At 38.9% G+C, this 23,887-nt stretch overlaps 2 protein-coding genes across 5 annotated transcripts in view; one reads left to right on the top strand and one right to left on the bottom strand.

Moving 5' to 3' along the window:
* The window catches only part of G3BP2 (G3BP stress granule assembly factor 2), a 76,742-nt gene extending 75,991 nt beyond the window's left edge, over positions 1–751 (bottom strand). For both annotated transcript variants that reach the window (XM_082653417.1, XM_082653418.1), the window contains exon 1: positions 567–751. The gene's annotated coding sequence lies outside the window, so the exon portion shown is untranslated. The remainder of the gene's footprint in view (positions 1–566) is intronic.
* A 185-nt stretch (positions 752–936) lies between these two features.
* The window catches only part of USO1 (USO1 vesicle transport factor), a 92,445-nt gene continuing 69,494 nt past the window's right edge, over positions 937–23,887 (top strand). For 2 of the 3 annotated variants that reach the window (XM_082652655.1, XM_082652654.1), the window contains exon 1: positions 937–1,169. In XM_082652655.1, coding sequence (XP_082508781.1) covers positions 1,104–1,169 — 66 coding nt within the window. In that variant the 5' untranslated portion in view covers positions 937–1,103. Of the gene's footprint in view, positions 1,170–14,281; positions 14,359–23,887 lie in introns of all 3 variants that reach the window. The other variant, XM_082652656.1, reaches the window with a different exon arrangement.

The raw sequence follows: 23,887 nt of genomic DNA, 5'->3' as shown, positions 1-23,887 counted from the left end.
CGGGGAATCTGAGACCTGTGGGGCATCCAAGTGGAGACGTGTATTAATCAGTTAGCTAACTAGACCCTGCGCTTTTTAGGTTCAAGATATTTATTTACAAGACTACTCCATAAGCGTGTGTACCTGGCACTCTCATTTCGAAAGAAACAAGGCATACCGATTTGAAAAATGCCATTTTTCATGCTAAAATAAAAACCACACCGAAAATGTAGGGGTTTAGAGTTAATAACAAAACGTCATGCTACTAGCTGCCGAACTGACACGGCAGATCAATGTATTTTCTCTAGTAAGTTAAATGCAGGGTTCGAGTGGTTTCCTCCCCACACCACAGGAAAATAGCGGTGTACCTGGTATTTAGATCCAGGAATTCCTTTTAGCAGGTTGGAAGAGCAAGAGCTGAGAAATGCGCCCTCCTGTGGCAGTGGAATGAGGGGGCTCTAGCAACCTTTTTACCACCAAACAAAGCCCTGTAAAGAAATGCAATTTGCGGGGACAAGAAGGCCACAACGCCGGTACTGCTACACCGCGAAACCAGAAGAACCCTTCCAGGGGCCGGGAACCCTTACCTGTCACGTCGGCCGAAGGAAAATTTCACTTTCGACTCAACAAAATACGACTCCAGATTTGACAGCTTGCACTACGTCCGGCGACAATTAAACACCCTGCAAGCCAAAATGCGTACACTATCCGGATCCTCTCCAGCTGGCAGGGCAGGGCTCGGACCAAGTGGGTGGTTGGGACCAGCCCGAGCGACCAGCGCAGGGCTGGGGTAGGAGGCGTGTCCTTGCGGAGGGAGGCGGGGCCTGCGCAGTGGGCGGGGCTTGGGCGGACCCGGGCTACCGGCCTCCTCTCGCCTGCTTTCCCCCTTGCCTTCGCCCTTCGAGCAGCCACGTAATGCCACGTCCCCGCGCATGCGCATTTCGACAGGTGGTGGAGGCTGTTTCCGGGCTTAGGGGGCTGGAGCTGCTGCCGAGTAAGAGGCGGTGTTGGCGGCGGCCGGAGAGCGCTGAGTGCGGGCTTGGGGGGCCAGGCCCTGCGGAGGACAGGGGAAGTTATCTTTTCTTTCCCGACGGGGCCGGTGGAGCCGGTGGCTGAGCGGCAAGATGAATTTCCTCCGCGGGGTTATGGGGGGTCAGAGTGCCGGACCCCAGCACACAGAAGCTGAGACGGTGAGAGGAGCGGCGGGTCCGGGACTTGGGAAGGGTCCGGGCAGGAACTGGGACGGAGGACTCGGGGGCCCGGAGGTCACCTCCCGCGCGTCACTGGGCCGGGAGTCCAAACGCCTCCTCCCCCTTTGCCCCCGTGCCTTCCTTCGTCTCCTGAAACCCCCGAGTTATTTCCTCACGTCCCCAGCGAAACCCCCAGCGCGGCGGCTCGGCCCTGCTGACAACAGCTCCGCAGGCCGCTTGGTGGTGGTCCGCGGGTGGTGCCGCCCGGGAAGTCATCGATCCGGGGCAGCGGTGGCCCGACCTGTCTCCCACGCCCCTCGGGGACGCGGGCCTGTCCCTCCCGTTTCGCCAGTGTCTACACTGGCGGTGAGGAAAGTCCAGCTCCCTCCCTCGCGGTCTGGAATGGGGCTTTGGGGAAGACAGCAAGAAGGTTTAAAACCCAGCTGTTGACCAGAGCAGTTGGCTAAGAATAATACGATAGTTTGGGCACGAAGCTGCCTGCCCCTGTCCCTTCAATTGGAGACAGGTCGTTCTGCCAGGTGTTATTAGTTCGGACCCCGTTTTTCAGTCTTACCCAACTATTTGGGAAATACTCCCTCGGACGTTGTAGGGATCTTTCGCGCTCAAACTGCTTTGGAAACACATTTCCCTTCCATTCACCCCATTCAGAAGTCTGAACTCGTGGTAACAGGATTTGCAGCGTCACTTTAAAAAAAATTGTTAGCTACTACAAACAGTATTTGATAAGTTGGTTCGATTTTAGGTTTAGGATAAACTTTCTTCGAAGTTTGGTTGTCTATTAGAAATGAGTGTATATGACTTTTTTTAAACTAAGCTTTTAATTTGAGAGTAATTTTAGATCTACAAGAAAGTGACAAGCTACGACCTTTTGGGGGGGCTGCGTTGGGTCTTCGTTGCTGCGCGCGGGCTTTCTCTAGCTGCAGCGAGCGGGGTCTACTCTTCGTTGCGGTGCACGGGCTTCTCATTGCGGTGGCTTCTCGTTGCAGAGCACGGGCTGTAGGTGCGCGGGCTTCAGTAGTTGTGGGACACGGCCTCAGTAGTTGTGGCGCATGGGCTCTAGGGCGCAGGCTCAGTAGTTGTGGTGCAAGGGCTTAGCTGCTCTGCGGCATGTGGGATCTCCCCGGACCAGGGCTCGAACCCGTGTCCCCTGCATTGGCAGGCGGATTCTTAACCACTGCGCCACCAGGGAAGTCCAGAGTATGGCATTTTAAAGGTAAACTTTGGGTAGTATTTGTAGACATTACTGGGTTGTCTATGAACATAGATCCCATGTTCTGTGTTACTGGAATCCTGAAGGGTAAATAATAGCTTTCATTTGTCAAGCCCTTACCTTGTGCTGGGTACTGTGCTCTTTATAGTTCACATTCTCCTTAGATCCCTAACCACCCTGAAAGATAGGTGATAGTATCCTCACTTTACAAATGAAGAAATGAGGCTTAGAGAGGTGAAGTTACCTGACCTAGGTCACACTGCTAGTAATGGAGCAGGGATTCAACCAAAGTTTGCCTTACATCAAAGCCTAGGCTTTATTGCTGCTGCCCCATATTTTAATACTTATCTGGGAATTTTGGAAATTTATATAATTATTACAACTAACCTCACAAAATCTGAGTTAGAACTGTTTAAAGCAGAAGCTGAAGGCTGGTGAATCTATCTTCCTTCATTTGAAAATCAGGAGATTTCACATGCAGACACACAAACCGATATTTGGCTTCTCTTGTCCATTCCCACCGTGGCTTCAAGGCAGCTGAGTTGCGCTCTTAGAAGACCACGCTCTCTCCAGGTTACCATAGTCACACAGCCCACCCCTTCAGCTTTTGTTTGTGTATATTATCTGCCTGATATTTTTCTTTGAGGCACCAAGTTTTATAGTGTGGTTTATTAGAGCTTGCTTTGGAGTTAGACCTTGATTTGAATCCTTGCCTTCCACCCCTAATTGGATTGAACAGGCAAGAGGTGGCTAAAACCTTATGAGTAAAATGAGGAAAATGCCTACTCTGATGGGTGTAGTGAAGATTAAGTGAAATAAGGAATAGAAAGAGCCTAAGACTTAGTATGTGCTTAATAAAGGCTAATTTTTATTACATGTGTTTAGGGAAAGAATACTCTTTTTGTTATAGTTAGTCTTGGCACAATGACTTCTGTAGAAAAGGTGATGTACATTTAACTGGGTATAGGATTTTAAAGCTGAAAGGCCCTTTGCAGATCATCCAGGTGGAACCCCCTTATTTTACAAGTTAGGAAACTGAGGCACAGGGCACTAAAGCAACTTGCACAGTATGGCAGAGCTGAGACTAGAACACTTTGATCTTGCCATAGTGACTGGAACAACATAACTTTTATATCATGATTTCAAAGTGAAACTTGAGTATCAGATGTGTATCTTGTATATACAAACTGAAAGGAAAGTTGGGGGGAGTCCTTGTTCTTGCCTAACTTTGAACGTGTATACTCAAAATTGGAGAACTAATATGTCTTCTGATGAGAATTAATAGGTTATTCTGAGTTACAGTATGAATAAAATTTATTTCACCATCTCATTCCATCAGGAAGAATAATTGGTATAAGGGGTCATGGGTCACTAATTTAGAAGTATTTATAGAGCATCAATAGAGTGTGTTGGTACAATATTAGATCTTTTCATTGGTGATTTGAAGTGACCTGGATATTCCAGTTGCCAGAGCTTAGAATATCTAACTTCTGCACTATCAGCTAGTATTTTGTAGGTTTGTCCATTCCTGCAAAATTAAATTATTTTCATTGTGGTTTTCCATCTTTTTTGCTATTCTCATCTCTTTCCAGTGGAAAGCCTCTTTTCATTGTCTAAATTCTACTTCTCGTTTAAATCCATCATCGATCCCTTCCCTGATTTGCACCCCTTACTTCTTTCCCCCACCAAACTGCATAGAATCTTTCCCCTCTGAGCAATCTTCACAATTTAAGTAGATTGTGCATTTCTTAGGCTCTTTACCATTTTCTACCCTTTAAATCTGTGCCGTCTCTTCTGGACTCTTAAGTGTCTTTTGGGCAGTGTTCATATATATTTTATTTTTATTTTTAATTAATTAATATTTGCGTTGGGTCTTCGTTGCTGCGTACGGGCTTTCTCTAGTTGTGGTGAGCAGGCGTTACTCTTCGTTGTGGTGCGCGGGCTTCTCATTGCGGTGGCTCCTCTTGTTGTGGAGCACGGGCTCTAGGCCCATGGGCTTCAGTAGCTGTGGCACGCAGGCTCAGTAGTTGTGGCACACGGACTTAGTTGCTCCGCAGCATGTGGGATCTTCCCGGACCAGGGCTCGAACCCGTGTCCCCTGCACTGACAGGTGAATTCTTAACCACTGTGCCACCAGAGAAATCCCCGTAGATATTTTAATCTTTGTTTTTCCATAGTAATACTAAATAAATATTTGTTAAATGAATTAATTATGGTGTTATGAAAGAAATCACAGATCTGTAATCATAGCAGCTTACCAATTACTAGGTGCTGAAACAATACTTTTTAAAGACTGTAGGAATCAAAGTTCTGGAATGATTGAAATTCATTACGTCGAACTTTTTACTTAAAGGATTTTTCAGGTTTGCCGTGCTTTGACTGCTTTCCTGCTTTTTCTTAACTAACGTGCCTTCTAACTGTGTGAGTTGTATTATTGCTTGCGTAGTGCCTAGCTTTTCATACTTAGTTAAGAGTAATTTTGGACTGGTATTAAGATGTTCTTTAGAAACAAAATAGTAAATATTTGTGTTTGTATCATATGATAGTCAATAATTCTATAAAGTTTGGAATATTTTAAGTCTAGAATTTCATTCACATTAAACCTTTCCTGTTTTAGAGTCAAATACTTTTTTTTTTTTTTTTTTTTTTTGGTATGCGGGCCTCTCACTGTTGTGGCTTCTCCCGTTGCGGAGCACAGGCTCCGGACGCGCAGGCTCAGCGGCCATGGCTCACGGGCCCAGCCGCTCCGCGGCATGTGGAATCTTCCCGGACCGGGGCACGAACCCGTGTCCTCTGCATCGGCAGGCGGACTCTCAACCACTGCGCCACCAGGGAAGCCCTCAAATACTTTTTAATTTGATTTCTCTTTTTTACTTTAGTAGAGAAAGGCACTGATTTCTGATGATTGAAGCCTCCTTAGCCTTGGCATACTTTGCTAGGTCCAAATAAACACTAATTATAGTAAAAATCCTACCCATTCTTTTGAGTGCTCAGACGTGCTTAATTTCCCATCTACCTTCCAACTAATATCTTTTTTTAAAAGCGAGTTTCTTGGCAGATTCCAAGAAAAGTGTCAACTACATTTGGTGATAAATCGTGGAGAGGGGGGGTTCTCTTCTCAAATTGTGTCCCAAGGCATGAAAGTTGCAAAAGTCCAGAAAAGATATGCAGAATTACTCTACTGTTCAGGCATCTCTTTTTCGATCAGACTTTGGTCAGCTGGCTTAAAAAGCAAAAGAGCTAACAGTATGGACACAGCTGTAGTTTCTTTTAATAAAAATAGTTATTAAGGAATGTGCACTTAAATTTAGACATAGTTTTGGTTTAGTCAAGCGCATTAGATACCACGTTACTATAAATGTGTAGCCTGAAACTCCTGTATCTGGATTCCTGTTTCATATTCTACATTAATAACCAGGTCAGTATAGTAACTGGTATGTGTTTTCCCTCTTAGCTCTCTTATAATAACAGTGTCAGAGAAAGCCTTAATAATGATTTGTGCTTTGATCACTTCTATACCCAATCAAAGATGTCTCTTATATTCTTTTTAAGTAGTGTCTATTGAAAACTACATGGCTTTTTTTTTTTTTTTTGGATAAATTTATTTATTTTTGGCTGCGTTGAGCCTTCGTTGCTGCGTGTGGACTTTCTCTAGCTGCAATGAGCGGGGGCTATTCTTCATTGCGCTATGCGGGCTTCTCTTTGCGGTGGCTTCTCTTGTCGCAGAGCACGGGCTCTAGGCGTGCGAGCTCAGTAGTTGTGGCTCCCGGGCTCTAGGCGCACGGGCTCAGTAGTTGTGGCTCACGGTCTAGAGCGCAGGCTCAGTAGTTGTGGCGCACAGGCCTAGTTGCTCCGTGGCATGTAGGATCTTCCTGGACCAGGGCTGGAACCCGTGTCCCCTGCATTGGCAGGTGGATTCTTAACCACTGCGCCACCAGGGAAGTCCCTACGTGGCTCTTTTGAAGGTTTATTATGTATAGATTATTTGTATCATTTAAAATTTGCATACCAAACCATGTCCCAAAGAAAGTGAGTAGATGTACTTGAAAGGGTTCTGTTACTAAAGAAGTGTGTACTGAGTGATGGTCAAAAACAAAACAAAAAACCTGATACTTATACAAGGTTTATTAAACAGGCACTGTGTTATGTTTTCAAATATTTTCAAGATGGAGATATAAAGTAAGTTGTGTTTGCCAAATCTAATTGATGATATACATTTTTTCCTCCAGGAAACCTTGTAGGTCTAGTGTTCTGAGGAACACATGTTGGTTACTATTGTCCTAAATGATATATCTTTTTAAAGGAATGCTGCATTTTAGAAGTTCTTCATTATCATCAGTTTTATGGAGTTCATGAAGTGTTGCCCATTTGGCTGCCTAAAAGACAAAGTAATTCCTGATGCTTTATGGTTTGAGAAGTAATTGTAATCACTTCTGAATTATCTTTTAGGAGAGAATGTAAGAATTTCTTATATAAATTTGTTTTTCTTTTTATACATTTATCTCTTATTATGTATACTGTTCTGTCTGTTTTTTGTGTTGTAGATATCATAGAAAAGACATGCTTATATTTTTATACCTCAGGCAGAAATGCCATAAACATTCTTTGTATAAAAAGTTAGTCACCTTTAATTTGAAAACTTTGGTAGTGTTAGACTTTGAGATGCTAGCATTTGTTATTTGGTAGAGAAGTTTCATTATGATGCCTTGCTTAAAAGGGTGTGCTTTTGGAAAACATAGTTCATTTCTGAGAGAAAGCATGGAGAATAAATGCAGTATATTATGTCAGCTGACTTATTGGTAATTGTAATGGAAATAGATTGTGTTAGGTTTATGGATTTATCTGCAGAGAGACTGTGTTTGACTGTAATGTTCCTACTTTTTTTTTTTTTTTAGATTGTAATAATTTAGGTCATCTGAAGATAAGTCTGGCTTTTGCTTTTTTTTCTTTTTGGAAAATCTTCTCAGTAGTAGAGTTTGAGTTAAACCAAATTTCTAGCTCTTTTTTGTATTTGAAAACAGTAATTTTTTTATTCCATTAAAACAATATAAATGAATTGACTGTTGATTAGCATGAATTATTTTAGTCCTATAGTTATGGTTGGGGAAGTTCTCTCCAAAAAAGTTATAACTATGTTTTAAGCGTCATGAAGGCAAAGTTATATCAAATAAGTTGGTATTAGGTGCTTGATAAATATTTGTTGAATAAATGATTGAATGGTTGAATTCAATTTTTTTAAATTGACATTCCTTTCATTTTTGCATGTCAGTTAAATAGTTACTGAATAGTAAAAAAATATGGATTTCTATTAGGAATTGTGAGAAAATATTGCAAACTACATTATGTCAGTGTCTTTTAAATGTGGCTCACCAACCTAGTTTTATGCCATCTTCTTTTTTACCCCTTTTACTTCTCAGAGGTTTTTTAGTTTCACATTCCTCATCTCAGGTTTTTCTTTCCTAGTCACTCCTATTCCCATTGCTTCTTTTTTGGCCTCCTTTGTGTATTACTGAATAAAAATAAATGACACTATTAGTAAGCAAAACAAACAAACATTAAATTTGGATTATAAGGTTATAATTCTGATTATGCCCAATTTATCAGTTATTAATGGAATTTTTTGTTCTTTTCATATTTTTCTTAATAAGTGGAATTGTGAACCTCACATGGCAATTACTGAAAACAAGAGTCCTGAAACATAGTCACCTGCATGAGGTTATACATATTAGTTTACTAATTAGCTTTTTATTTTATTACACAAAATGGCAAACAATACTAGTAAGGTTTAAGTCTTCTTTGACTACCATCTCCAATTTCACTTCTCTTTCCTGAAATAACCACTATTCTTAGTTTGGTATAAATCTTTCCAGACCTTTATGAATAATCATACAGTATAGAATTATATATTTGTATGAGCATATTTATCTCTCTTTTTCACAAATGATACACTGTTTATGGTGTTTTACAGCTTATCTTTTTCATTGATGGATATGTCTTAGAGATCTTTGCATGTTAAAACATACAGCTACTTTATTAGAAATTATTTAAAATATCAGATTTTTAGTTGCTTTTCTTAATTACACTTATATCCTCTTCTAATAGACTATAAAAGCATCTTGATAACAGGATCCATATCTAATTCATCATTGTATTTATCTCTGATTAACTCTAATACCTAGTTAGCATAGTATGAATTAGTTGAAATACTGCTGTCTCTTACGTTTTTCCTTCTTATCACCCCTTTCTGATCCTTTTAAATAAGATTAACTCTGGGTTAAATTTTACTCATACATATTTTTTCTCTTTAGAACTGTTTTTTGTTAATATGTAGTATTCTGTTGTTTAATGCAAGAATCACAAACTCAAATCCCAACAGTGTCAGTTGGGTAACATCATTGTTCAGTGAAGCGGGTCGGATTAGAGAAGAGATCAGAGGTCTGGGATGAAACTGGAGCCTGCATGTCCTGCCTTGAGAGTGTAGCTAGTGCTCAGCTTCAGCCAGTTGTTGCAGAGAGCCAATTTAATGGCTTTGAATCCCGTCGCACCACATACTAGTTCTGTGAACTTGGACAAGTCACTTACCCACTGTGCCTCTGTTTCCTTATCTCTAAAATGTGGATAGTAATAGTGCCTATCAATAGGATTTTGGTGAAGATTAAATAAATTTAAAAGTATAAAGAATTTTAGAACATAGCTGGCACATAGTAAGTGCTATACATGCCATATTTTAACAGTTATGTAATGCACTTTAGCATTTAAACATCTCTGAAGTCAGGTTGCATCTTGTAATTATAATTGGCGGTATTTCTCTTTTCTTGGCAATACATTTAAAAAATGGTAGATCTTATAATCATTGGCTTCTCAAATTGTATGAAATACAGTGTTAGTTACCATTAGCTAACAGGCTGATGTTTTTCAAGAAAAGGTAGAGGGCTTCCTTGGTGGCGCAGTGGTTGAGAGTCCGTCTGCCGATGCAGGGGACATGGGTTTGTGCCCCCGTCCGGGAGGATCCCACATGCCGCGGAGCGGCTGGGCCTGCGCATCCGGAGCCTGTGCTCCGCAACAGGAGAGGCCACAACAGTGAGAGGCCCACGTATAGCAAAAAAAAAAAAAAAAAGAGAAAAAGAAAAGGTAGAAATCTGGAGTTTTATATGAAGTCTTTTGATTTTGAAATGTTGGCTTTTAAAATTATTTTAAACACTGTATAGGCCAAATAGATTTTTTCAGAGGTTTATAGCAAATAACTACATTATTACTAAGTAGGTAAAATTGAGTATTTTAACATATTCAAAGTTTTGAGTATTAAGTAGCCTTAGAATTTATCTAGTTTATTCCTCCATCTTGTAGATAACAAAACTGACTTAGAAAGCTTGAATTTAAGATACAGTCAATCCTTGTTATTCACTGATTCTATATTTGTGAATTCACCTACACGCTAAAAATTGTAACCCCACAATTAATACACGCAACACTTTCACACTGATTTGTGGACAGATGCAGAGTAGCAAAAAATCAGAGTCACTGATGTGTGCATTCCCAACTGAGGTCAAACAAAAAGATATTCTGCCTTCTTGTTTCAACTCTTATATTGTAAACAAGTGTCCTTTTCACAGTCTGTTTAGTGTCATGTGTTTTGCATTTCTGTGCTTTTTAAAAATTTTTGCTATTAAAACTGGCCCCAAATGTAGTGCTGAACTGTTGTCTAGTGTTCCGAAGTATTGCATAAGAAAGCTGTGATGTGCCTTGTGGAGAAAATATGTGTGTTAGATAAGCTTACTAAGGCATGAGTAATAGCGCTGGTAGCTGTGAGTTCAGTGTTACTGAATCAAGGGTGTATATTGAATAAGATGTCTTTAAACAGAAGCACACGTTAAACAAGGTTATGTATTGGATCCATTGATGAAAATGTTACCAGGGACTCACAGGAACCTAGCACTGTATTTCCTTTAGGCACAGCAGTTCAGTGTCTGCTAATTCAGTGTTCATGGTGACTATAGAGCATAACTATTATGAATAACAAGAACCAACAGTGTTCAGAAAGTAGATGAACAGTGAGTCAATCAGGTGGTATGTTAGAGCAGGTAATAGAATCAAAGCAAAGTCTAACATATTCTGGAAATTTCTTTAAATGTTTGTGTTATTGAAACAGTAGTTGAAAACATGCTTATTATAAATAATTCAAATCAGTATATAGTCTAAAGTTGCCCCTTTCTTCCTCTTTTCACGATCTTATTTCCCATTACCAGGAGTAATCTCTAATGATGTTTGTTATACATCCTTCCAGAGTGTTTTCTTTGCATTTACCAACGTTTGTTACACAAATGAGTTTCTTTATGAGTGAAATAGTTATATTCATAGCTATTTGATTTTTTAAAATTTTAACAGTAGGTATTAGAATTTTTCTATTTACTAATCAATGAACATAGTTTTTTTTTTAGAGAGTTTTTAAAAATGTAAGTTTCTTTGTTTCAAACAAATAGACAGAAGTATCTTTTCCTGTTGTTACCAGTATTCTATTCTGTAACCTTACATATCCTGACTGTACAGTTGACCTTTGAACAACACCAACGCTCTGCACAGTAGAAAATCCTCCTGTAATTTAATTTATAGTTGACTCTGTGTATCCACAGTTCCTCCATATCCTCATATCCTCGGATTCAACCAACCAAGGATCACATAGTACTGCAGTATTTGCTACTGAAAAGAAAGTATAAGTGGACCTGCGCAGTTCATAACTGTTGCTCAAGGGTCATAACTGTTGTTCAAGGGTCAACTGTATTTATATCTCTGTTGATTCAGGCAGAAAATCTGGGAAGGTTACTTGTTTGAAGTCTACAGAATGGTCATCTGAAATGTGGCGCCTTGGTAGTATGCTGTGATAATGAGTACTTTGGTAAAAGGCGTAGGGACAAATATTTCTGATTTTTTACTAAAGTAGACTGGATTAATTTTTTCTGTATTACAACTCATTCTTTTGATCAATAATGGCAGCAAAATGTTAACTGAAAAGGAGCAGGATGGCATTGAAATCTGGGGGATTTAAACTTGTACTTCCTTTCTAACGCTCCCGTCATGTAGGTAAGGGTGTTGAGGACTAGGGCAAGAGTCTGTGACCTCAAAAAAATAGTAAATTTATAAATTTTGCTTTAAACTACTAAGTGGCCTCCTTGGTCGGATTCTGAGAGAGTGAGTGAGTTGCTAGCAACAAAAATCTCTCATCTCAGGATCCCATGTGGGACACTGAATAAACATATCCTTCAGCTCTAAAATACTGTCCTTTTTCCTTCTGATGGTAACATCCTCATTCACTCTGCTTCCCTACTTTTCCACTTGCTTCATTTTTGATACCAGTTACCCACACGTCCGACTATATCCAAATCATTGCTTAACTTGGGATCTTCTGACCAGCTATGCTGTCCAAAGTACTACTTTCCACCCAGTCTCTGTCTCATTTCCCTAATCATTTCCCTCAGTGCACTTATTATTTTCTGTATTTATCTTGTTTTTAATTTATTCTGTTGTTTCCTTGCTATTATAATTTCATTTGAGTAGGTACCTTCTGTAGCGATTCACTGCTGTTTCCCCAAAATAGAATTTTTGCAGGGCCCAGCAAGATATTAAGCACTTTAATAGTATTTCTCAAACTGACTGTGGTGAAGAACCAGTTGGATTGTTTTTTTCCCCCCCAATTTCCAATTCATCACAGACCAATACTTTTGTAAAATATAATAAAAATGAATTTATAGGAAAATGAAATGACAATACACACACACATACTCATGGACATACAATATACAAGCCCAATTTTTTCTTTTTTATTAAACAACCACAAAGGTATCCAGTTGTTATAGAAGTTTCTAATGCTTAGTCCCAGTTGCTTTCTTTTTTCTTTTCTTTTTTTAAAAAATTATTTATTAATTTATTTTTGGCTGCGTTGGGTCTTTGTTGCTGTGCATGGGCTTTCTCTACTTGCAACCAGTGGGGGCTACTCTGTTGCCGTGCACGGGCTTCTCATTGCGGTGTCTTCTCTTGTTGCGGAACACGGGCTCTAGACACTTGGCCTTCAGTAGGTGTGGCATGTGGGCTCTAGAGCGCAGGCTCAGTAGTTGTGGCACACGGGCTTAGTTGCTCCATGGCATGTGGGATCTTCTCGGACCAGGGCTCGAACCCGTGTCCCCTGCATTGGCAGGTGGATTCTTAACCACTGTTCCACCAGGGAAGTCCTCTTTTTTCTTTTCTATTGAAGTATAATTGACTTATAATATTATAATAGTTCCAGGTGTACAACATAGTGGTTTGGTATTTTTGTACATTACAAAATGATCACCGCTGTAAGTCTACTTACTATCTGTCACCATGCAAAGTTATTGCAATATTATTGACTATATTCCCTATGCTGTACATTACATCTGTATGACTTATTTTATAACTGAAAGTTTGTACCTCTTAATCTCCCTCACGTATTTTACTCATCCCTCACCCCCCTGCTTAGTCCAATTTCTGAACTTACCTTGTCACAAACCACTGCTCTCTGGTTGCACTGACCATGGCCCCGATGAGGGCAGCAGCACTCCAACCTTTGTTGAATGAATGAATGAATGAATGAATGAATCACCAACTTCAAGATTATGGCATGGAATTCGTCAGACGCTATTACTCCTTTGACTTTACCAAAACCAGAATATTCTGAGATATAGAAAAGTGATTGTGGATTCATATCAAACTTCAGCTAGCTTATTCAGTGATGCTTTTTGATTCTCTGATTCTTTTTTTTAAAAGACAAAAGAGACATTTGAATACATGCTTAAGGAAAAGCTGTAGAAGTGTATAAAATGAAAAGTGTAAGTGCTCCATGAATGGGCATTTAAGGTCCTTCTGTTTTGTTTCTTTTTCTATTACAGTGCTGCAGTGGTTGTTCTTGTAATTATGACTGTACATGTGCATATATTGCCTTAGGACAAATTTCTAGAAGTTGAATTCCAAACAGCAGTTGTTTCAGACATTTTATTCTTTATTCTCAAGCCTCTTAAATTCATTTCTTTCAAATATTCTTTTGTCTTATCTATCTCTTCAGCCCTTCCCCATTGCCACCACCCTAATGCCCTTTTTTTTTACCTTATTTCTTGTCTGTTATAATGAGCTGACATATTTTTTCTGTAATCTCTTTCTGCTCCAGTTTCTCCTTATTATCTCAGCCAGATTAATTCTTTAAAAGTGAGTATATTAATTTCTGAAGTACTTATATATAGTGCTGACTTTTTCATAAATACTTGGTAGCTTCTGATTATAGCTTTCCCAGAGTAAAGCTCCAACTCCCTTAGAACAAGGGACTACCCTGGCTGGGCAGTTAAGTCCAAGGCTTATGAGGGTCCTTACTGGTCTGTAGTGAAAGTGGAAGCTATTCACAGGAACTACATTACAGTGTTCCCCTATTTACAAAAAAGAAAAAAAATCTTGCAGTCCCTGTAGTTTGCAACAGGTGCTCAGGCTCCCATTTCTCTGCATAAGAGGCAATGTAGGATAGTAGAAAGTGTGTGGGCTTTGAAGTGAGACATCTGTAGCTCAGTTAGAATCTGGACTGTACCACCAAACTGGCAGGGTATTTTGGGGTGCATTGCTTTATCCCTGAACCTTAGTTTCCTGTCCTGTAAAACGAGTTTATTAGTTTAGGTATTGGATCAGCTGCTATAACAGAGGTCTAACCAAGATAAAAGTTTGTGTCTTTGTCCAATAAAAGTCCAATTAGAAGGCAATCCCTAGGATAGGTTAATTATGTTCCTCAGGGTGGTCCAGAGGCCCAGGTGCTGCTCTTTATCTTGTTCTGCCATCCGCTAGGATGGTGCCCTTGTTTGAATTGTTGAAGGTGCTTTATTACCTGCAGGTTCAAGTTCCAGGCTGAGGGAAGAAGAAAGAGGAATGAAGAACAAAGAGCTTCCTTTTAAGGACATGACTTGGAAGGTACAAAGAACTTATTGGCCAGAGTGTAGTCACTTTCTATGCCCAGGTGTAAGGAAAGCTCAGAAAGTAGTGTAGGTGGACAACCTTTGTGCCCAGCTAAAGCACAGAGGGTTCTAATAACTAAAAGAATGGTTAATGAAGCACAATCATACTGCATTGTGTTGGTTTTTTAAGTCAGGAATAAATGGAATAATGGTCTTTGAAATCTTCAGTTTCTGAAGAAAAATTAAGTGTACTTGTGCTACAAAATTTTTTCTTGGTAAATGTCAACTGAAAAATATAGACCTGTGTTTGGCCTGAAACATGGCTGTCTTTGTAAGGTTTGGAACATATGTAATATTTTCCTTTCATTTGGTTTCCATTGTCTGTAAAAGGTTGCAACATAGCACTTTATTATGGAGAGATCACTTATTCAGAAACTTCAACTGTATGGAATATTATCAGGAGGTAATATGGCTTTCGCATAGCAAAAGTAGAAGTTGCGAAGTCCATATACTCAATCTTGATTTCAAGCCTGAGTAATTTGGGGTTTTAGACATATTACTATCTAGCCTAATTATCAGATTTCTCACTCAGTAGCAGATTAAAATCTGCAAAATTTGAACTGTCTGTTAGAAACGTATATGATGGAAATGACAGCCAAAAGCCTGATAGGATAGAAAATTAATACAAAGGAGTCATAGAAGTTTGGTAATAATAAAGTTTGTTAAACATTTATTGAGCATTTATAGGTGCCAGGTACTCTGCAAAAACTTTTTTTTTTTTTTTTTGCAGTATGTGTGCCTCTCACTGTTGTGGCCTCTCTCGTTGCGGAGCACAGGCTCCGGACGCGCAGGCTCAACGGCCATGGCTCACGGGCCTAGCCGCTCCGTGGCATGTGGGATCTTCCCAGACGGGGAAGTATCTGAAATAGCTTAATTATGGTTCTGGATAAATAAGTTGTTCTTATATTCATTTTTTACTCTTATTGGTTTGCAGTATGGTAATTGCCTTAAGTCACTAGAGAGAAAGTTCCGATTAAAATCCCCAATCGAGTGTGTCAATTATATCTCAATAAAACTGTAAGAAAAAAAAAAGAAAAATAAATAAATAATATAATAAAATCCCCAATCAGGAAGAATATGTACTTGCCACTAAAACCCAAGTTTAATAGATAAAAAGCATGTTTATAGTATTTTTTTTGGCCGCATCACGTGGCTTGCAGGATCTCAGTTCCCTGACCAGGGACTGAACCCAGACCACGTCAGTGAAAGCCCAGAATCCCAACCACTAGGCCACCAGGGAACTCTCAGCATGTTTATAGTCTTAAAAATAGTCTTGATACATATTTACCCAAACTCAGGAATGAATGGATTTTATTTCTATAATTGTAAATACTACACTTTAAAATAGTGATTAATTTTTAAGTTCCATTTTGCAACCTTCTAAAAAACACTAGTGATTTGCTTATTAATCAGAGTTAATTGAAGCAGAAACATATAATTTGAAGTCATTAGAAATCTGTTTTTAGCTAACAGTTTAATCTTATATAATCCTTTTCCCCCCCCACATTATTTTAGATTGATCATCATTCCCAGAAATAAGAAGCATTTAAAATTATTGTAGGGAATTCCCTGGTGGTCCTGTGGTTAGGACTCAGCACTTTCACTGCCAGGGGCCCAGGTTCAATCCCTGGTCGGGGATCTAAGATCCCGCAAGCCACATGGCGTGGCCAAAAAAATAATAATAATAAAATAAAATTAATTTAAAAGGAAAGCTTTCATATTTTAGAAATTTCATTTGGTGTATTATTTTAATAGAACAAGTATATATATGTATGTGCATAATATAAAAATTGTTCATAGATATATAAAATTTATAAACTCAAATTAGACCAATTTTCTTATTTGGACTATAAAATGCTATTTTCTACATTAAAATATGTATACACAATTATAAAATAAGAAATCATTTTCTATGCCTGGCATTCCTTCCTTATATTGTCTGGTGAACTACTCATCCTTTAATTCTTGATTCAAGAGTGTCATCCTCAATATACCATTCTTAAACAGTATCTGTCTTAGTTTATCTGGGCTGCTGTAACAAAAATATAATAGGTTTGTTGGTTTAAGAAACAAACACATTTCTCTTAGTTCTGGAGGCTGGGAAGTCCAAAATCAAGGTGCTGGCAGATTCTTTGTCTAGTGAGGGCCTGCTTCCTGGTTCATATACTGCCATCTTCTCCAGTGTCTTCATGTGGTAGAAGGCATGAAAGAGCTCTTTGGGGTCTCTTATATAAGGGCACTAATCCCATTCATGAGGGCTCCACCCTCCCTCCCTAATCACCTTCCAAAGGCCCCTACCTCCTAATACCATCACACTGGGGGTTAGGATTTCAACACATGCATTTTGCAGGGAAGGAAACATAGCAGTTTCACTTTCAGATAGAATTCACTACTTTTTCTTTTGTGCACCTGCTTTATAAGCATATACTTATATAACTTTAATTTGTTAGTGTAGTTTATTTACACAACTGTCTTCCTGTCTAAGCTCTTTGTGGCCAGAGACCATATCTTATTTTGGTTAGCACAAGAACAAATACATACATGCTCAGTGTGTATTTATTGACTGAGTAATGACTGTGCATTCTAGTCTAAAAAAAAATGGACTTTATAGGTAGTAGGGAGCCATTGAGGATATTTTTATTATGTTAGTTTATTTTTATCAGTTAAGAGCAGATTTCATATTATTTTGATCAGCAGAGTAAAGATAGCATCTTTTAAAGATGAGTTCAGTCAGTCATGAAAATATCCTAGAAATTCCAATAAAACATAAACCAGTTCACTTTATTCCATTATTACTCTTTTCTGCTTATAAAGGTAATACTTGTTCATTATCAAAATTCAAACATCAGAAATAATGTAGAAAATGAACATTTCCAGCAACCCACTGAAAGACAGTATGGTACATAGTCTTAATTTTTTCTATACATATTCACGTAGTATTTTTTTTCCTTTGAAAAATTATTTATTTCTATGTTCCTAACTTTCACTCTAGCAGTAGAATCACATTAATAATTCTTTTTTAAATTTTTTATTAGAGTATAGTTGATTTAAAATGTTGCATTAGTTTCTGCTGTACAGCAGAGTTAATCAGTTATACATATACGTATATCCACTCTTTTTAGATTCTTTTCCCATATAGGTCATTACAGAGCATTTGAGAAGAGTTCCCTGTGCTATACAGTAGGTCCTTGTTATTTATTTTATATATAGTAGTGTGTATATGTCAATCCCAATCTCCCAATTTTTCCCTCTCCCATCTTTCCCGCCCCCTGGTAACCATAAGTTTGTTTTCTACATCTGCGACTTTATTTCTGTTTGTAAACAATTTCATTTGTATCATTTTTTTAAATTGCACATATAAGCAATATCATATGATAGTTGTCTTTCTCTGTCTGACTTACTTCACTCAGTATGACAATCTCTAGGTCCATCCATGTTGCTGCAAATGACATTATTTCATTCTTTTTTATGGCTGAATAATCTTCCTCCCTCTCTCCCTCTCTCTCTCTCCCTCTCTCTCTCTCTCTCTCTCTCTCTCTCTATATATATATATATATATATATATATATACCACATCTTCTTTATCCATTCCTCTGTTGATGGGCATTTAGGTTGCTTCCATGTCTTGGCTATTGTAAATAGTGCTGTAGTGAACACTGGGGTGCATGTATCTTTTCAAATTATGGTTTTCTCTGGATATATGCCCAGGAGTGGGATTGCTGAGTCATATGGTAGCTCTATTTTTAGTTTTTGTTTGTTTGTTTGTTTGTTTTCTGTATGTGGGCCTCTCACTGTTGTGGCCTCTCCCCTTGTGGAGCACAGGCTCCGGACGCGCAGGCTCAGCGGCCATGGCTCACAGGCCCAGCCGCCCCGTGGCATGTGGGATCTTCCCGGACCGGGGCACGAACCCGTGTCCTCTGCATCGGCAGGCAGACTCTCAACCACTGCGCCACCAGGGAAGCCCTATTTTTAGTTTTTTAAGGAACTTCCATACTGTACTCCATAATGGTTGGACCAATTTACATTCCCACCAACAGTGTAGGAGGTTTCCCTTTTCTCCACACTCTCTCCAGCATTTATTGTTTGTAGATTTTTTGATGATGGCCATTCTGACTGGTGTCAGGTGATACCTCATTGTAGTTTCGATTTGCATTTCTCTAGTAATTAGTGATATTGCAGCTTTTCATGTGCTTTTTGGGCATCTCGATGTCTTCTTTGGAGAAACGTCTGTTTAGATCTTCTGCCTATTTTGTGATTTGGGATTGTTTTGTTTGCCATTGAGCTGTATGAGCTGTTTGTATATTTTAAAGATTAATTTCTTGTCAGTTGCTGTGTTTGTAAATATTTTCTCCCATTCTGTAGGTTGTCTTTTCATTCTGTTTATGGTTTCCTTTGCTGTGCAGAAGCGTTTAAGTTTAATTAGTTTATTTTCATATTTTCATTGTTTATTTTTATTTTCATTGCTCTAGGAGGTGGATCAAAAAAGATCTTCCTGCAATTTATGTCAGACAGTGTCTGCCTATGTTTTCCTCTAAGAATTTTATAGTATTCACATAGTTTATTAATGGTATAGTTTTAAACCAAAATGAGCTCATGTTAAATACACTATTAACTGTTTTCTTTTTTCACTTAATGTATCTTGGACATCTTTTCATGTCAGTGCCTATGGATCTGCTTTACTCATTTGATTAATTGCATAGTGTATGTGTACTATATGTTAGTTAACTGTTTTCTGATTGGTGGATGAACCTTTAGATTCCATCCGCCCTTTCTTTTTTTCCCCAATAAACAGCATAAATTTATTGCTCACAGTTCTGGAGTCTGGAAGTCTGAGATCAGGGTGCCAGCATGGTTTGGTAAGGGACCTCATCAGTGTTACAGACTTCTTATTTATTATATCCTTATGTGATGGAAGCTAGATTTATTTTTTAGCTCTTAAAAATAATGCTACAAAGAACATTCTAGTATATAACATTGTGTATTTGTGGGCATTTTGTTTTCTTTGTTTTTGGCTGCGTTGGGTCTTCGTTCCTGCGTGCAGACTTTCTCTAGTTGCAGCAAGTGGGGGCCACTCTTCGTTGCAGTGCGCGGACTTCTCATTGCAGTGGCTTCTCTTGTTGCAGGGCATAGGCTCTAGGTGCACAGGCTTCAGTAGTTGTGGTGCATGGGCTCAGTAGTTGTGGCTCACGGGGTTAGTTGTTCTGGGCATGTGGACCTTCATGGACCAGGGCTTGAACCATGTCCCCTGCATTGGCAGGCAGCTTCTTAACCACTGCACCACCAGGGAAGCCCCCTGTGGGCATGTTTTTAAAGGATAAGTTCCTAGAAATAAGAATGCCTGGTGGAAAGGGTATGAACATTTTAAGTTGTAATAGTTTTTGCCAAATTGACACGTTTTTAGGTTACTTTCCATCTGATGGAATATAAGCCAGTTCATTAATCTGTGTCTTTCTCTATCCTGTATAGTTGTTTTTAAAATCATTTTATTGAAGATATAGAAAAGTACACGTGTCATATACATAAACCTCATAACCTGAACACACCTATGTATCCAGCACCCAGATCAAGGAACAGGACATTACCAGCACCCTAGAAGTCCCTTTTGTGCTTCCACTCACGGCCCACCCCCATGAACAACCACCATCCTGACTTCTGATAGCTTAGATTAGTTTTGCTTGGTTTTCTGAGTTATAAAAATGGAATAATATAGTATTAATATATGGTAGTATTAGTTTAATTTTTGTGAGACTGATAGATGAAAAATAACATCATTGCTATTTTAACTTATATTGAAGATTTATCTTCATGATGCCGAAATTATTATCTTTGTGTATATCTTAAAGCATTTTAAAAAAATTAACAAGGCTCGGGACTTCCCTGGCGGTCCAGTGGTTAAGACTCCATGCTTCCAATGCAGGGGGCGTGGGTTTGATCCCTGGACCAGGAAATGAGATCCCACAATGCCACACAGTGCAGCCCCCCCACCACAAAAAAATTAACAAGGCTTAAATGTTAGCATGTTAGAACACAAAATAAAAGATTGAAAGTGAAAACAAAGCAAACCCCCAAACTCTAGGATTATGATCATCTCCCTTCAATATTCCTAAAGCTAAGTGTCTCCCCCAGATTAAATAGCCACCTTCAACAGATAATGATTAAAGAGCTTTTAGACATGGAAGTTCGTATTCTGACACAAGTCTGTCTGTACACCAACCAAAGATGGGGCTGATACTAAAATTCAAGCATTACAGGGTACTGGGATGAAGTACTCTAAGCAAGATGGGAATCTCAGATTTAGAACCAGTGCTTGAGGTTTAGGGCTAGGAAAAAGCAGGAAATCCCTTCCTATTTTTTAGGTACCTCTAAACTACCTAACAAAAAAAATTATCAAAAGATGTACAAGACCTGAGAAGCAAGAAAAACTACAATCCTGCAGCCTGTGGAACAAAAACCACGTTCACAGAAAGATAGACAAGATGAAAAGTCAGAGGGCTATCTACCAAATGAAGGAACAAGATAAAATCCCAGTAAAACAACTAAATGAAGTGGAGATAGGCAACCTTCCAGAAAAAGAATTCAGAATAATGATAGTGAAGATGATCCAGGACCTCGGAAAAAGAATGGAGGCAAAGATCAAGAAGATGCAAGAAATGTTTAACAAAGACCTAGAAGAATTAAAGAACGAACTCCTAGAAGAATTAAAGAACAAACAAACAGATGAATATTACAATAACTGAAATGAAAAATACACTAGAAGGAATCAGTAGCAGAATAACTGAGGCAGAAGAACGGATAAGTGACCTGGAAGACAGAATGGTGGAATTCACTGCTGCGTGACAGAATAAAGAAAAAAGAATGAAAAGAAATGGAGACAGCCTAAGAGACCTCTGGGACAACATTAAACACAACAACATTCACATTATAGGGGCCCCAGAAGGAGAAAAGAGAGAGAAAGGACCTGAGAAAATATTTGAAGAGATTATATGTGAAAACTTCCCTAACATGGGAAAGGAAATAGTCACCCAAGTCCAAGAAACGCAGAGAGTCCCATACAGGATAAACCCAGGGAGAAACACACCGAGACACATAGTAATCAAATTGGCAAAAATTAAAGACAAAGAAAAATTATTGAAAGCAGCAAGGCAAAAATGACAACATACAAGGGAACTCCCATAAAGTTAACAGCTGATTTCTCAGCAAAAACTCTACAAGGCAAAAGGGAGTGGCATGATATTCTTTTGTTGTTGTTGTTGTTGTCTGCGGGCCTCTCACTGTTGTGGCCTCTCCCGTTGCAGAGCACAGGCTCTGGACGCGCAGGCTGAGCAGCCATGGCTCACGGGCCCAGCTGCTCCGCGGCATGCGGGATCTTCCCGGACCAGGGTACGAACCTGTGTCCCCTGCATCGGCAGGTGGACTCTCAACCACTGCGCCACCAGGGAAGCCCAGCATGATATTCTTAAAGTGATGAAAGGGAAGCACCTACAACCAAGATTACTCTACCCGGCAAGGATCTCTTTCAGATTCGATGGAGAAATCAAAATCTTTACAGACAAGCAAAAGCTAAGGTAATTCAGCACCACCAAACCAGCTCTACAACAAATGCTAAAGGAACTTCTCTAAGTGGGAAACACAAGAGAAGAAAAGGTCCTACAAAACCGAACACAAAACAATTAAGAAAATGGTCATAGGAACATATATATCGATGATTACCTTAAACGAGAGAGGGTTAATTGCTCCAAACAAAAGACAAAGACTGGCTGAATGGATACAAAAACAAGACCCATCTATGTGCTGTCTACAAGAGACCCACTTCAGACCTAGGGACACATACAGACTGAAAGTGAGGGGATGGAGAAAGATATTCCATGCCAATGGAAATCAAAAGAAAGCTGGAGTAGCAATACTAATATCAGATAAAATAGACTTTAAAATAAAGAATGTTACAAGAGACAAGGAAGGACGCTACATACTGATCAAGGGAACAATCCAAGAAGATATAACAATTATAAATATATATGCACCCAACATAGGAGCACGTCAACACCTAAGGCAACTGCTAACAGCTCTAAAAGAGGAAATCAACAGTAACACTGTAATAGTGGGGACTTTAACACCTCACTTACACTAATGGACAGATCATCCAAAATGAAAACAAATAAGGAAACAGAAGCTTTGAATGACACAATAGACGAGATAGATTTAATGAATATTTATAGGACATTCCATCCAAAAACAGCAGATTACACTTTCTTCTCAAGGGCGCACGGAACATTCTTCAGGATAGATCACATCTTGGGTCAAAAATCAAGCCTCAGTAAATTTAAGAAAACTGAAATCATATCAGGCATCTTTTCTGACCACAACGCTATGAAATTAGAAATGAATTACAGGGAAAAAAAATGTAAATAACACAAACACATGGAGGCTAAACAATATGTTACTAAATAACCAAGAGATCACTGAAGAAATCAAAGAGGAAATGAAAAAATACCTAGAGACAAATGACAATGAAAACATGACAATCCAAAACCAATGGGATTCAGCAAAAGCAGTTCTAAGAGGGAAGTTTATAGCTATACAAGCCTACCTTAAGAAACAAGAAAAATCTCAAATAAACCATCTAACCTTACACCTAAAGGAACTAGAGAAAGAAGAGCAAAGAAAACCCAAAGTTACCAGAAGGAAAGAAATCATCAAGATCAGAGCAGAAATAAATGAAATAGAAACAAAGAAAACAGTAGCAAAGATCAATAAAACTAAAAGCTGGTTCTTTGAGAAGATAAACAAAATTGATAAACCATTAGCCAGACTCATCAAGAAAAAGAGAGGACTCAAATCAAGAAAATTAGAATTGAAAAAGGAGAAGTTACAACAGACCGCAGAAATACAAAGCATCCTAAGAGACTACTACAAGCAACTCTATGCCAATAAAATGCACAACCTGGAAGAAATGGACAAATTCTTAGAATGGTATAACCTTCCAAGACTGAACCAGGAAGAAACAGAAAATATGAACAGAACAATCACAAGTAATGAAATTGAAACTGTGATTAAAAATCTTCCAAGAAACAAAAGTCCAGGACCAGATGGCTTCAGAGGTGAATTCTATCAAACATGTAGAGAAGAGCTAACACCCATCCTTCTCAAACTCTTCCAAAAAATTGGAGATGAAGGAACACTCCCAAACTCATTCTATGAGGCCACCACCACCCTGATACCAAAACCAGGCAAAGATACTACAAAAAAAGAAAATTAGGTACCAATATCACTGATGAATATAGATGCAAAAATCCTCAACAAAATACTAGCAAACAGAATCCAACAACAGGTTAAAAGGATCATACACCATGATCAAGTGGGATTTATCCCGGGGATGCAAAGATTCTTCAGTATGCGCAAATCAATCAATGTGATACACCATATTAATAGATTGAAGAATAAAAACCATATGATCATCTCAATAGATGCAGAGAAAGCTTTCAGCA

Source organism: Grampus griseus (genome assembly GCF_964374135.1).
Source record: "Grampus griseus genome assembly, chromosome: 4".
Taxonomy (NCBI): Eukaryota; Metazoa; Chordata; class Mammalia; order Artiodactyla; family Delphinidae; genus Grampus; species Grampus griseus.
Note: the sequence above shows the minus strand (reverse complement) of the source record. Positions and strands in the feature narration are given on the sequence as shown.